Source organism: Petromyzon marinus, chromosome 69, assembly GCF_048934315.1.
Source record: "Petromyzon marinus isolate PM22_M1 ecotype Great Lakes invasive population chromosome 69, UKy_Petmar_22M1.pri1.0, whole genome shotgun sequence".
NCBI classification, from domain to species: Eukaryota; Metazoa; Chordata; class Hyperoartia; order Petromyzontiformes; family Petromyzontidae; genus Petromyzon; species Petromyzon marinus.
Window position 1 is genome coordinate 758,223 of NC_133735.1, and position 15,689 is coordinate 773,911.

At 54.4% G+C, this 15,689-nt stretch overlaps 1 protein-coding gene across 1 annotated transcript in view; it reads left to right on the top strand.

Annotated features, from left to right (window-relative positions):
- Positions 1-12,922, top strand: part of LOC116957024 (cadherin-7-like) — a 67,848-nt gene extending 54,926 nt beyond the window's left edge. Inside the window, exons 10-13 of the mRNA XM_032978938.2 lie at positions 1,341-1,459; positions 4,214-4,322; positions 4,772-5,074; positions 8,914-12,922. Of these exons, the coding sequence (XP_032834829.2) occupies positions 1,341-1,459; positions 4,214-4,322; positions 4,772-5,074; positions 8,914-9,569 (1,187 nt within the window). The 3' untranslated portion in view covers positions 9,570-12,922. The remainder of the gene's footprint in view (positions 1-1,340; positions 1,460-4,213; positions 4,323-4,771; positions 5,075-8,913) is intronic.
- The last annotated feature ends 2,767 nt before the right edge of the window (positions 12,923-15,689 follow it).

The following is a 15,689-nucleotide window of genomic DNA, read 5'->3' on the forward strand; positions in this document are numbered from 1 at the left end:
CACTCACAACACTCACTCACTCACAACACTCACTCACAACACTCACTCACTCACAACACTCACTAACTCACACACCACTCATTCATTCACACCACTCACTCACTCACAACACTCACTCACTCATAACACTCACTCACAACACTCACTAACTCACACACCACTCACTCACTCACACCACTCACTCACTCACCACACATTCACTCACTCACACACTCACTCACTCACTCATAACACTCACTCACTCACACCACTCTCCACTCACTCACTCACAACACTCACTCTCTCACAACACTCACTCACAACACTCACTCACTCACAACACTCACTCACACCACTCAACTCACACCACTCACTATCTCACACCACTCACTCACTCACACCACTCACTCACTCACTCACACCACTCACCACTCACACCACTCACACCACTCACTATTCACTCACACACCTCTCACTCACTTACTCCCACCACTCACTCACACCACTCACTCACTCACAACACTCACTGAGTGAGTGAGTGGTGAGTAAGTGGTGAGTGAGTGGTGAATGAGTGAGTGAGTGGTGAGTGAGTGGTGAGTGAGTGAGTGGTGAGTGAGTAGTGAGTGAGTGGTTAGTGAGTGGTGAGTGAGTGGTGAGTGAGTGGTGAGTGAGTAAGTGGTGAGTGAGTAGTGAGTGAGTGGTTAGTGAGTGGTGAGTGAGTGGTGAGTGAGTGGTGAGTGTGTCTAGGTGTGCCAAGCCAGGGCAGCCGTGTCGGGGTGGAGGTGGTGGTGGTGAGTGAGTGGTGAGTGAGTGAGTGGTGAGTGAGTGAGTGAGTAGTGAGTGGTGAGTGAGTGGTGTGAGTGAGTGGTGAGTGAGTGAGTGAGTAGTGAGTGAGTGAGTAGTGAGTGAGTGAGTGAGTTGTGAGTGGTGAGTGAGTGGTGAGTGAGTGGTGAGTGTGAGTGGTGAGTGAGTGAGTGGTGAGTGGTGAGTGGTGAGTGAGTGGTGAGTGATGAGTGAGTGGTGAGTGAGTGCTGTGTGAGTGTGTCTAGGTGTGCCAAGCCAGGACTGCTATGTCTGGGTGGAGGTGGTGGTGAGTGAGTGGTGAGTGAGTGAGTGGTGAGTGAGTGAGTGGTGAGTGAGTAGTGAGTAGTGAGTGAGTAGTGAGTGAGTGAGTGAGTTGTGAGTGAGTGAGTTGTGAGTGGTGAGTGGTGAGTGGTTGAGTGGTGAGTGAGTGAGTAGTGAGTGGTGAGTGAGTAGTGAGTGAGTGAGTAGTGAGTGGTGAGTGAGTGGTGAGTGAGTGAGTGAGTAGTGAGTGAGTGAGTGGTGAGTGAGTGGTGAGTGAGTGCTGTGTGTGTGTCTAGGTATGCCAAGCCAGGACAGCCGTGTCTGGGTTGAGGTGGTGGTGACGGACGTCAACGACAATGCCCCGCAGCCCAAGCCTACAGTCGCTCACACGTGCGACATCGTCACCGAAGGGCAGGTGAGCGACGCTCACAACAACGAGCGGGCCGCCGGGTGGTTAAAGCGCAGGTGGTGCATCAGCCAGTCATCTCAGTCAGTCAACCCGTGGCACCTGGATCTGCCCTGTGACCTCCTGACAGCGGGCGTTCGACACTTCACGTGGCCTCAACGTGCACCTGGCCTGGTGCTCGACCAGATGGCGTCATCTGGTCGAGCACCAATTGGGTCGAGGCTCAAAAGAAAGCCGTCCCTTGGTGTGGACCAATCAGTTTCAAGGACAATGCATCATATTATCATAGTATGTTTTTTGTTTGCATTTTGACAGCAGGTATTGTGGTTAATGCAGCAACATGAATCCTTGTTAAAAGGTTTCAGTTTTGTTGCCAGAAAAAAGGGGACAAACTCTTTTATTACCCGCACCTTGAATTTTGATTTAAAGCTTTCGTGACTGCAGGGATTCATATTCTTGGTTCTTTCGGTAAAGTCACCACCACGTAGAAGGGAAACAATAAAATAATACAAATATAAAACAATAAAATTCTCACGACATTTCGACTGCAAACACAAGAAGCAATCATCATCGTCAGGTGTGAAAACCACAACAAGAAAATTTGAAAAAAAGTTGCGTTTTTTTAACGTTAGCACCACGGAGAGCGATTTGACAGTCATTCAGATGGACGAGTCCATCTATGTTCGTTAAAGAGGAGGGGGGGAGACGAAAATAATGGATGCGGTCTGAAAGCCACCTTAAGCGTGATAAATCAATTAAGAAGACCCGAAATGGTTTATCAAATCCTTCCAATGATTGCTAAGCCAGAATCCATCTTCTCGGTTGAAATTGTCTCTGTGTTTGTTTGTATATGCGGATAGCCTCATGAACGAATCTCTCATGGTGACTTTACCAAAAGAACCAAGAATATGAACCCCCCCCCCCCCCACCCTGGCTTACCACGCTCCACCAAAGAATGACAAACTGAAAGACAGCGCCACTGTGGATCGAGGCTTTAAACCAGGGGCGGTGAACGTCTGGCGTGGCTCTGCCGAAGGTAACCGCAGGCGGGCCTCGAAATTCAATGAATCTAGAGGCAAAACCTTGAAAAGCGGTTGCGGGTAGCAGCGGCGGCGGCATCATCGTCAATAGCCGGCTAACATCGTCATCGCCATGCATCGACAAAGAGAAGCGGTTCCAGACCATCGCATTGGGAGGGGCGGCGAGTTAATGAAATGTTTGGCCAAATATAACGGGCAAAATTTTTAAGTTGATCATTTTGCATGGCCCGCGAATGACGTTACATAAATATCCGAATGGCCCTTGGCAGAAAAAAAAAACGTTTCCCACCCCCTGAGGGGGTGGATTGAGGCAGAGAACAATGGGAGAGAGTTGAGTGAAATTCCTGCCCCTAGTGGCCGTGGTAGAGACAATGGAATAGAGGGGGGAGGGGTTGGAGCAGAGAGGGTGTGGGTGGATTGAGGCAGAGAACAATGGGAGAGATTTGAGTGGAATTCCTGCCCCTAGTGGCCGTGGTAGAGACAATGGAATGGAGGGGGGAGGGGTTGGGGCAGAGAGAGAGAGAGGGGGGTGGGTGGATTGAGGCAGAGAACAATGGGAGAGATTTGCGTGGAATTCGTGACCTTAGTTGCCGGAGGAGAGACAATGGAATGGAGGGGGGAGGGGTTAGGACAGAGAGAGAGGAGTGGGTGGATTGAGGCAGAGAACATTGGGAGAGATTTGCGTGGAATTCCTGTCCCTAGTGGCCGTGGTAGAGACAATGGAATGGAGGGGGGAGGGGTTAGGACAGAGAGAGAGGGGTGGGTGGATTGAGGCAGAGAACATTGGGAGAGATTTGTGTGGAATTCGTGACCATAGTGGCCGTGGTAGAGACAATGGAATAGAGGGGGGAGGGGTTAGGACAGAGAGAGAGGGGTGGGTGGATTGAGGCAGAGAACATTGGGAGAGATTTGCGTGGAATTCGTGACCTTAGTGGCCGGAGGAGAGGCAATGGAATATAAACAAACCAGCACGTCAATATTTAGAGTAAGAAAATCGGAAGTTTGAGGAGGCAGAATTGAGTAAGATTAGGAAGTGTTTAATGTAAAGCCACACAGAGTCGATTAGCACACAATGAGCGCGTCGCCTGGTTGATTGCAATCATTCTGAGTGGTTGCAAACGGTGAGGGTGAGTGTGGCGGTGAGTGAGTTGGTGAGTGAGCGTGGTGGTGAGGGTTAGTGAGGGTGGTGAGGGTGAGTGTGGCGGTGAGTGAGTTGGTGAGTGAGTTGGTGAGCATGAGGGTGGTAGGGTGTGCGTGGTGGTGAGTGAGTTGGTGAGTGAGTTGGTGAGTGAGTTGGTGAGGGTGAGTGAGGGTGAGTGAGGGTGAGTGAGGGTGAGCGTGGTGGTGAGCTGGTGAGTGGGGTGGTGAGTGAGTTGGTGGGGATGAGTGATGGTTGTGGGGTGAGCGTGGTGGTGAGTGAGCGTGGTGGTGAGTGAGTGTGGTGGTGAGTGAGTTGGTGGTGGTGAGGGTGGTGGTGGTGAGGGTGGTGGTAGTGGTTAGGGTGGTGGTGAGGGTGGTGGTGAAGGTGGTGATGAGTGAGTTGGTGAGTGAGCGTGGTGGTGAGTGAGTTGGTGGTGGTGAGGGTGGTGGTGGTGAGGGTGGTGGTGGTGAGGGTGGTGGTGAGGGTGGTGGTGAGGGTGGTGGTGGTGAGGGTGGTGGTGGTGAGGGTGAGAGTGGTGAGGATGAGAGTGGGAGTGGTGAGCTCACTCTGCCCTACCTGCAGGAGCTCGCGCTCCTAGGAGCCGTCGACCGGGACGAGGCTCAGAACGCGCGGCCATTCAACTTCTCGTGCAGAGACGCTCACCCCAACATCACGCTCCGGGACAACGGAGGCACGGAGACACACCGGGGACACGTGGAGGGCACGTGGGGACACACCGGGGACACGTGGGGACAGGCAGGGAGACACGTGGGGACACGTGGGGGACACGTGGGGACACGTGGGGACACGCAGGGAGACACGTGGAGGGACATGCTTGGAGACACGTGGGGACACGTGGGGGGACACGTGGGGACACACCGGGGACACGTGGGGGACACGCGGGGAGACACGCGGGACACGCGAGGAGACACGTGGGGACACGGGGACACGTGGGGACACACAAGGACCGAGTCTCACTGTGTCTTCTCTCCCCGTGTCTACCTCCTCCCCATGTCTCCCCCCCATGTCTCCCTCCCGCGTCACCCCCCCCCTCCCCCACCCCCCGCGTCTCCCCCCCACCCCCACCCCCTCCCCCTCTCCCCCTCCCCCACCCCCCCCCCCGTGTCCCCGCCAGTGTAGACGGCACGGCGAGTTTGCTGTCGCGCGTCTCCGGTCATCTGGCCGTGTCCCCGCTGTCCCTGCTGGTGCTCGTCACGGACTCGGGCTCGCCGCGCCTCACGGGCTCGGCCCTCGTCCTCCTGCACTCGTGCCCGTGCCGTGGTGACGGTGACGGCGGCGGTGACGGCACGGGCACGGGGCCCCACGCGTGCCCCCTGCCGGGCTCCGGTGGGCCTGCAGGGGGCCGCGCGTGGAGCTCGCGCCGCGCGGGTCTCAGCCCGCAAGCGATCGCGGCACTCGTGGGCAGCGTGCTCCTGCTCACGGGTGCGGAGACACCGGGGGGTGGGGGACACACACACACGAGGGGAGACACAGGCGGGGGGGGGGGGGCACGGGGACATTGATGGAGACAGGGAGGGCTGGGGATGATGGGAGACACGGGCGGGGGGTGGGACACGGGGACATTGGTGGAGACAGGGAGACCTGGGGATGATGGGAGACACAGGCGGGGGGGACACGGGGACATTGGTGGAGACAGGGAGGGCTGGGGATGATGGGAGACACGGGGACATTGGTGGAGACAGGGAGGGCTGGGGATGATGGGAGACACGGGGACATTGGTGGAGACAGGGAGGGCTGGGGATGATGGGAGACACGGGGACATTGGTGGAGACAGGGAGGGCTGGGGATGATGGGAGACACGGGGACATTGGTGGAGACAGGGAGGGCTGGGGATGATGGGAGACACAGACGGGGGGGACACGGGGACATTGGTGGAGACAGGGAGGGCTGGGGATGATGGGAGACACGGGGACATTAGTGGAGACAGGGAGGGCTGGGGATGATGGGAGACACGGGGACATTGGTGGAGACAGGGAGGGCTGGGGATGATGGGAGACACGGGGACATTGGTGGAGACAGGGAGGGCTGGGGATGATGGGAGACACGGGGACATTGGTGGAGACAGGGAGGGCTGGGGATGATGGGAGTCACGGGGACATTGGTGGAGACAGGGAGGGCTGGGGATGATGGGAGACACGGGGACATTGGTGGAGACAGGGAGGGCTGGGGATGATGGGAGACACAGACGGGGGGGACACGGGGACATTGGTGGAGACAGGGAGGGCTGGGGATGATGGGAGACACGGGGACATTGGTGGAGACAGGGAGGGCTGGGGATGATGGGAGACACGGGGACATTGGTGGAGACAGGGAGGGCTGGGGATGATGGGAGACACGGGGACATTGGTGGAGACAGGGAGGGCTGGGGATGATGGGAGACACGGGGACATTGGTGGAGGCAGGGAGGGCTGGGGATGATGGGAGACACGGGGACATTGGTGGAGACAGGGAGGGCTGGGGATGATGGGAGACACGGGGACATTGGTGGAGACAGGGAGGGCTGGGGATGATGGGAGACACGGGGACATTGGTGGAGACAGGGAGGGCTGGGGATGATGGGAGATAGGTGGGGGGGACACGGGGACATTGGTGGAGACAGGGAGACCTGGGGACGATGGGAGACACAGGTGGGGGGGACACGGGGACATTGGTGGAGACAGGGAGGCCTGGGGATGAGGGGAGACACGGGGACATTGGTGGAGACAGGGAGGCCTGGGGATGAAAGGAGACACAGCGGGGTACACGGGGACATTGGTGGAGACAGGGAGGCCTGAGAGACAGAGGGATGTGGAGAAAGACAGCCTGTGCGTTGGGGATGTACAGGAGAACGCGCGGATGGACACAGAAACGCACGAGGAGACACGAGGAGACGCAGCGACACACACACACAGACAGGGGGTGTGTGGGAACGGCACCCCACACGGAGATTCAGGTGCACTTACGAGACAGAGAGACACAGGGAGACACACATTCATGAATGAGGGTGGTAACACAATCCTTACGGAGATGCTGCCTCGTGCATGAGGCAATCGAGGGGCTGTACGGAAACTCCAGGGACTCCTCTGCTTACGAACATTCGACTTAATAACATTCGACTTACGAACATTCGACTTACACACTTTCGACTTACGAACATTTAACTTACGAACATTCGACTTACGAATTTTCAGAGGTTCGAACAAACTTGGTCCCGTATGTCCAGTCACCTGCTTGGACAGAGAGTCGTAAGTTCAACCGCCGCGCAATCGATGGCGGTGGTGGCATCTACATCTGCAGAACGTGAAGAACCAGTGGCATCTACATCTACAGAACATGAAGACCCATTGGCATCTACATCTACAGAACATGAAGAACCAGTGGCATCTACATCTACAGAACGTGAAGAATCAGTGGCATCTACACCTGTAGAACGGGAAGAACCAGTGTCATCTACATCTGCAGAACGTGAAGAACCAGTGGCATCCACATCTGCAGAACGTGAAGAACCAGTGGCATCTACATCTACAGAACGTGAAGAACCATTGGCACCTACATCTACAGAACGTGAAGAACCAGTGGCATCTACATCTGTAGAACTTGAAGAATCAGTGGCATCTACATCTGCAGAATGTGAAGAACCAGTGGCATCTACATCTGTAGAACGTGAAGAACCAGTGGCATCTACATCTGCAGAACATGAAGACCCATTGGCATCTACACCTGTAGAACGTGAAGAACCAGTGGCATCTACATCTGTAGAACGTGAAGAACCATTGGCATCTACATCTGCAGAACATGAAGACCCATTGGTATCTACATCTGCAGAATGTGAAGAACCAGTGGCATCTACATCTACAGAACGTGAAGAACCAGTGGCATCTACACCTGCAGAACGTGAAGAACCAGTGGCATCTACATCTACAGAATGTGAAGAACCAGTGGCATCTACATCTGCAGAACGTGAAGAACCAGAGTAATCTACATCTACAGAACGTGAAGAACCAGTGGCATCTACATCTACAGGGGATTATACAACTATTAATGCCATTCTCCGTGCTTAGTGTGCACGCCGTACAACATGTTTGGAATCGACAGAGAGTAAAGCTGGACGTATGAACAAATCGACTTACGAACACAGACCTCTGGAACCTAACCCGTTCGTAGGTGGAGGAGTCGCCGAATAGGGACGATTCTCCCGACTCACAGCGTTGCTGGATGTGAATTCCAACAGCACCCCTGTGGGTACAGAGCACCCAGCCCCTACACCTCGTGGCTGTGACGTGGAGTTGTGAGGCTGTCAGTCAATGGGCAGTTGTGGGAGTGGAATGGAAGATTTAACAACAACTACAACAGCAAATATGGGGTGGACAGGGCAGTGCGAGTTCAGTTAATCCCGAGGAGTAAGTGAGAGTGGCTGGGTTGGGTTGCCGAAGATCTGCGAGAGGTTGTACAATAATAGAACCATACCCTGTGGTTCTTTCGGTAAAGTCACGTCGATAGAAAATTAATAGATCACGAAAGTTTAGATCGCAACACAAGCGAACTAAAAGACGGTCGCTTAATTTTCTACCCACGTGAATTTTACCGAAACGACCAAAAGGTGTGGATTCCTGCAGTCACGAAAGCTTCAAATCAATAATAGCAGCGTCAAGGTTGACAGTAGGCACGCGGCTTATTGTTCCGACCAGTGGAGCAGCATAGATTGTAGCATTTCATCAAATCCTTTCACCCATTTTGGTTCGAACGCGCCACATCATCGGAGGCCTCTCCCAATGTTCACACATTCAGAGCAAAAAACGACGAGGCGACATTCACACCGCTTGCTGTGTGACGTCGTTGGGTTCGCGTGCGGTGACGCGTGAACACGTGACTCGTCAGAGCGTGACGCTTCAGAGCATGATGCGTGAAAGCGTGACGTGTCAGAGAGTGCATGTCAGAGTGTGACGCGTCACGCTCTGAAGCGTTAGAGTGTGACGCATCAGAGAGTGACGTGTCAGAGTGTGACACGTCACACTCTGACACGTCACACTCTGACACGTCACTCTCTGACGCGTCAGAGAGTGACGCGTCAGAGCGCGATCCAAACGACAGCCGTCACCTCCACGGTGCCTGATCGGAGGCCCTTCTTGCTGCGGGGGGGGGGGAGGGGGGGACACAGGCGTTGCCTGACCTCTGACGCGGGTGACAGACGTCGCTAACCTCCCTCCCTCTCCTACCTCCCACACCTCCCTCTCCTCCCTCCCTCCCCTCCCTCACCTCCCTCCCACCCCGCCCCCCCGCAGCCCTCGCGCTGCTCCTGCTGGCGCTGCGTCGCCGCTGCGCGGGGCCGCTGCGCTCCGACTGCACGGACGTCGCGAGCGACGAGGGCGCCATCGTGCGCGACAACGTCGTCAGCTACGACGACGAGGGCGGCGGCGAGGAGGACACGCGAGCCTTCGACGTGAGCGCCCTCGCCGCCCGCCCCCCCCGCTGGCCCCGCCCCCCTCGTCCGCCGTCGCCGGCGGCCGCGCCGGCGCCGCTGACGCGGCCGTCGGCGGCGGCTCGGCGGAGCCCGCGGGCGGCCCGGCCGCCCGGCGCCGGCGTGTCGGCGCTCGTGGCCGAGCGGCTGCGCCGGGCGGACGGGGACGAGGCGGCCCCGCCGTACGACTCGGTGCAGGTGTACGGCGACGAGGGCGGGGGCTCCGTGGCCGGCTCGCTCAGCTCCCTCGGCTCGGCTCGCGACGGTGACGACGGCGACGGCGGCGACGGCGGCGACGTACGAGGGGGGTCCCGGCGTCGGCGCGACGCGGCGGGACGCTACGACTACCTGGACGAGTGGGGGCCGCGCTTTGAGAAGCTGGCGCGGCTGTATTCGCATGGCAGCGATGTGGAGGATGACGACGACGACGACGATGACGACGACGATGACGACGGTGGTGGTGGTGGTCTGAATTATTAATTTCCTTTTTATTTGGTGACATCTTGGCGGGGCGGGGTGGGGGGGGGGGTTGGGGGGGAAGGTTTACTTTTGTAATATCGCGAGCAATAATATCCGTGATAAAGTGGATTCGGCGGTGGTTTTTTAATCTTTTATTTTTTTTTTAACGTGGGTTCGATCGCGCGAGCTTGAATGCGTCGTTCAAACACCCGCCGCCGCCAGGAGGCGCGGCCAACGCGGCAAGGCTTGGCGTGGCACGTTTCGCGTGCCACGCCAAGACGCGTAGATGCCGGCTGAGCACCACCGGTGGCGCTGGAGGGTAAACGCGAGGCGCCTCCTCTCGAACACGTGACCCGTGGGCGCTGAACTCGTAACTGATTGGGCGCTTCTTGTTCACGTGACAGGCTTCACCGGTTTATACATCAGCCCCGCAATGTGTTTAACTCTTTGCGTTAGTGCGGCACGTTCTGTAATTAGATTTTTGTATTCGCAATTGTTCGTAGCGTTTTGCAGTGGAAACTCGTTTGCCAGGTTTTCCTTCACGCGTCTCATTCACCTCTCACCTTCACTCAACTCATTCACCTCTCACCTTCACTCAACTTATTCACCTCTCACCTTCACTCAACTCATTCACCTCTCACCTTCACTCAACTCATTCACCTCTCACCTTCACGCAACTCATTAACCTCTCACCTTCACGCAACTCATTCACCTCTCACCTTCACGCAACTCATTCAACTCATTCACCTTCACTCAACTCATTCACCTCTCACCTTCACGCAACTCATTCAACTCATTCACCTCTCACCTTCACTCAACTCATTCACCTCTCACCTTCACTCAAATTATTCACCTTCACTCAACTCATTCACCTCCACCCCGCCCTCCCCCACGCATCTCTCTTGACTTACGAGCCACCGCGTGCTCTGCCACGGTGGCTCGTAATGCATGCGTGGCAAGGTGGTGGCACAAGCGGAGTGGTAACACCTCTGCCTCGCAGCACGGAGCGCCTGCTCGTTTGATTCCCCAACCTAGAGGTCGTCTGTTGTCACCGTCACCCCACCCACCCCCCCAGACCCACCCCGTCCCACACGTCACAATCTCGCCGTGAACCCCCGGTGCGTTTCCAGAGGACCTCGAAGCCAATCGCGCTCCGTGGGCAAAACCTTTCTAACTAAACCGGAAGTACTGCATCCAACACCGTGACGTCAAAGCTCAGCCGACCCCGGGGCGGTTTCTCCCCAATTCGACCATCGACCCCCCAGGGATGGCTCTCCTGGCCGGGGTAGCCACGTGGTTGTGGACTGCCTTGAGTGGGTGGGTGGAGAGTTCTAAACGACGACACGGCCACGTGTTCACTCCCCCCCCCCACGTGAGCCGGCGGGACGTTTTTGTACGCGCGACGCCGATCGCCGGCGTGCGTTGCCACTAAATCGTCTTCTTTCGCCTTGGCGGGCGCTTTTACGGACCCGCGAGGAGTCGTTTGTTCTCGCTTCCGGGACGGTGACCTTATCGTGGTGGAGGGGGGGGGCACGTTTTTGTTTGAGCCTTCCAGAAAGCAACGTGATTCGATTTTTGTTCCGTTCAAGTATTTTTTTTCACCCCCTTTGCACCGTCTTTTCCGTCGGTCGAAATCCCCCCCCCCCCCCCCCCCCCGTTGCGAGTAACATCACGTCCAACGCTAACACGGGAAGATTGGAATATTCACGTTCCGAATGGGAAATCAGAGGTCACCGAAGGAACATTGGGGTTGGGGGCGGACCTCAGGGACGCGAGTCATTTCAACAGCTGCATCCAATTGGCAGGCAAACGTCACGGATGGAGCTCAATGGAATTTGCTCAGCGAATTGGTCTTCGGCAAACCCGCACTTTGTTCGTTTTCATCAGAACCTCCAGACCATGCGCCGTCGATTTCGGCGCCCAGCTCATCCTGCATCTTGCTCTTCACGCCCTTGATGGAACTCGCACGATCGCACAAAATATCTCTCTCTCTCGAGAGAGGTAAAAACAATGATTCGATCCGTTTCCGGTGCTGGCGTTCCTCCTACCCCCTCCTCCTCCCCCTCCTCCTCCTCCCCCTCCCCCGACTCCCCCGACTCCGTGTTGGCTGGCACCGGTGCTTCTTGACCATACTTCGCCGCCGGCTGCTGCTCGATGCGGAGTTTTGATGACAAGGGGTGGCCCGGGTCGACGACGAGTTCCGATTCCGCCGATGCAGCCGAGGGAAATCGCGCATCGGGGGGGGGGGGGGGGGAGGGCTCCCGAGCATCGCGGGCCGAGGCCCTGACACGTGCTTCGTGGGCTCACAGCTGACTCCGTGACTCCGTTGGGGGTCTCACTCGTGCGACGATTGGGGGGGGGGGCCTGCGTGAAGCTCCGTGGAAGTGCGAGGTTTCCCCTGTCGTGTCTCAGTATTTGCTGATGTTTCTTGATACATGATATTTTTAGTTTTTTTTTTACTCAAACTGTTCGCAAATGTTTCCCCCCTCCCCCCCCACCTTCACGAAGTCTTTATTTGTAACAAGTATTTACCATCATTAGATCTCCTTTGCCAGTACCCAAATACAATTTATGCAGCACGCCTTTTGGCGTCATCTGGTCGAGAACCAATTGGGTCGAGGCTCAAAAGAAAGCCGTCCCTTGGTGTGGACCAATCAGATACAAGGACAATGCATCATATTATCAGAGTGTGCTTTTTGTTTGCATTTTGACAGCAGGTATTGTGGTTAATGCAGTAAACATGAATCCTTGTAAAAAGATTTCAGTTTTGTTGCCAGAAAAAAGGGGGCCAACCCTATCATTACATTTTGGTACTGGCAAAGGAGGTCTAATGATGATGTAGATGCTCACCCCGAGCCCTCATTACTTTGATAGTGCATTGTCTTTGAGCTGTGTGACGCCTTTTGGCGTCATCTGGTCGAGCACCAATTGGGTCGAGGCTCAAAAGAAAGCCGTCCCTTGGTGTGGACCAATCAGCTTCAAGGACAATACATCATATATATTATCAGAGTGCGTTTTTTGTTTGCATTTTGACTGCAGGTATTGTGGTTAATGCAGCAACATGAATCCTTGTAAAAAAGGTTTCAGTTTTGTTGCCAGAAAAAAGGGGGAACACCCCCTATTATAAGGGTTTTACCAGTAGACGTTTAGAAAATATTACTCGGAGTTGTATTATTATTCATATTCATATTCACTCAGTGTTACGGCTTGTTTTGTTTTACATTCTCCTTGGGGTTGTGGCATCTGTGTTGCCGACTGCCGTGATCTTTCTCCTGCGAACGTGTTCCACCCCTGCGAAGGCTCACGCGCCTTTAGCAACATCAACCCTCGCGGTATAAATGAAGAAAGCTTTCAATAAAGTTGGATGCTATATACAGGGGACTCCTCTACTTATGAACGCCCGACTTACGAACTTTCAGAGATACGACCAAAGCGAGTGCGGCCACCAATTCCCAAGGCATCGGCCACATTGTAAACACCTGCTGTCTTCACTCGTTTAATGTAGGAACGGATGAGATTGACTCTGTGTCTGGACAGACAATTGATTGAATAACACAACTAAAATGATTATATTTAATCTGCTGCTATTACTGGCAGGTAACGTAGTGAACTGGAAGCCTTAACCAGGATTAATTCTCACAGGAGGCAGGGGATTAATTGTGTATGTCTGTGGATGTCTGTCCACGTGTATCCGGACACCCGGATAAAATGGGAGAGGTGGGGCTGGGTGGAGAGGGGAGGGTGGGGAGGGGCTGGGTGGGGAGGGGCTGGGGAGGGTGGGGAGGGGAGGGTGGGGAGGGTGGGGGGTGGGGAGGGAGGGGCTGGGTGGGGGGTGGGAGGGGTGGGGCTGGGTGGGGAGTGGCTGTTCACCCCGTGGTGCCCTTATAAAACTCAACGTTTAACCTACTCACGCCGGCTTGTGCCCGCCCTCACAGTCGGGCATATTGTGCGGAATACACCACGTGGTGCCGCCGTTGACCCTGGCCATTGACCAAGCAACCCAACGTTCCTACCAGCCCCCTCCGCAGGAGAATGTTTTTATATATACGAAAGAAGATGTCCAGTTGCCCGTTCGGACCGAGATTCACAAGTTCAACTGCCGCGCAAGAGATGGCGGTGGTAGCATCTGCATCTGCAGAACACGAAGAACCAGTGGCATCTCCATCTGCAGAACGTGAAGAACCAGTGGCATTTTCACTTGTAGAACGTGAAGAACCAGTGGCATCTGCATCTGCAGAACATGAAGAACCAGTGGCATCTCCATCTACAGAACGTGAAGAACCAGTGGCATCTCCATCTACAGAACGTGAAGAACCAGTGGCATCTTCATTTGTAGAACGTGAAGAACCAGTGGCATCTCCATCTACAGAACGTAAAGAACCAGTGGCATCTCCATCTACAGAACGTAAAGAACCAGTGGCATTTTCATTTGTAGAACATGAAGAACCAGTGGCATCTACATCTGCAGGAGATTATACAACTTTTAAAGCCATTCCCCGTGCTCAGTGTACACGCCGTGCGACGTGTTTGGAATCGACAGAGAGTAAAGTTGGATTTACGAACAGACCTCTGCAACCTAACTCGTTTGTCAGTAGAGAAGTCGCTGTAAATTCAAGAATATCCAACTCCCAAACGACAAGGTATGGCAGCACAAAGAATTTATATCTGAGCCGGCAATGGTGAGATCCTCGTTTATCATCTGAATCTAAGGCCCCGTGATTTAACCGGGTTTTCAAGTGTAGTGAGATGATGGGCCTAGTCTGGTCTACAGTGAATTGTGCAGAGACCCATGGCTTCGCATAGAGACCCATGCACTGCCATTAAAAGCCAAAGACTCACACAGAGACCCATAGATTACCATAGAGACCCATGCACTGCCATTAAAAGTCAAAGAGTCACACAGAGACCCATAGACTACCATAGAGATCCATGGACTCGCATAGAGGCCCATGCACTGCCATTAAATGCCAAAGACTCACACAGAGACCCATAGACTACCATAGAGACCCATGGATTCGCATACAGACCCATGCACTGCCATTGAAAGCCAAAGACTCACACAGAGACCCATAGACTACCATAGAGACCCATTGACTACCATAGAGACCCATGCACTGCCATTAAAAGCCAAAGACTCACACAGAGACCCATAGACTACCATAGAGACCCATGCACTGCCATTAAAAGCAAAAGACTCACACAGAGACCCATAGACTACCATAGAGACCCATGGATTCGCATAGAGACCCATGAACTGCCATTAAAAGCCAAAGACTCACACAGAGACCCATAGACTACCATAGAGACCCATGGACTGCCATTAAAAGCCAAAGACTCACACAGAGACCCATAGACTACCATAGAGACCCATGGACGGCCAGCACAACGCCCCAAGTGCATTGGAGCTTGCTAACTGCTGCTCCACCACTCCCCACATGCTGAGTGCAACACCACTGAGTGGCGGCCACGTCACTACGGCGCTTGTGCCGGGCTAGGTGCGCGTTGAGGCCACGCGAAGTGTCGAAGGCTCGCTAGCAGTAGGTCACGGAATAGACCGAGGTGCCATGGGTTTAGATCGCTGATAGATGCACGATCACTGATTCCCACCACCCCGCTGTGTTTTAGCGAACGGGCGCGCCCCTCTTATCTTTGGAAGCCTTCATCCAGCAGTGGATCAATCATGGCTAATGCTGATGATGATGATAAGTATAAACCTGATTTTGGCGCTTTCGTGACTGCAGGAATTACACTTTGGTTTTTTCGGTAAAGTCACGATAGAAATAAGAAATAATAAAATTACATAATAGCATACTTACAATTTAGCAATCTTTGAAATAACGTATTCGACCAGACCATGCGTTAATTGTGTTTTGACCGACCGTCTGTGTTGCTTTATATAGTTTCCAAATTTTGCTTAGCCCTGTTTGATTTGGTGTGCTCCTCCGTCTCTCCCTCTGTATCCCCTGTTGTGTCTATGTTGATTCCCTCTGCTTGGGTGTCTGTGTGTATGTCTGCGGTTATGCGTTTCCTCTCTCTCTCTCTTAAATTTAGCTCTTCTGTACCTGATGATGATTGCTTGTGTTGCAATCGAAACGTCGTATGCTATTGTGCAATTTTATTATTTCTTATTTCTACGTGACT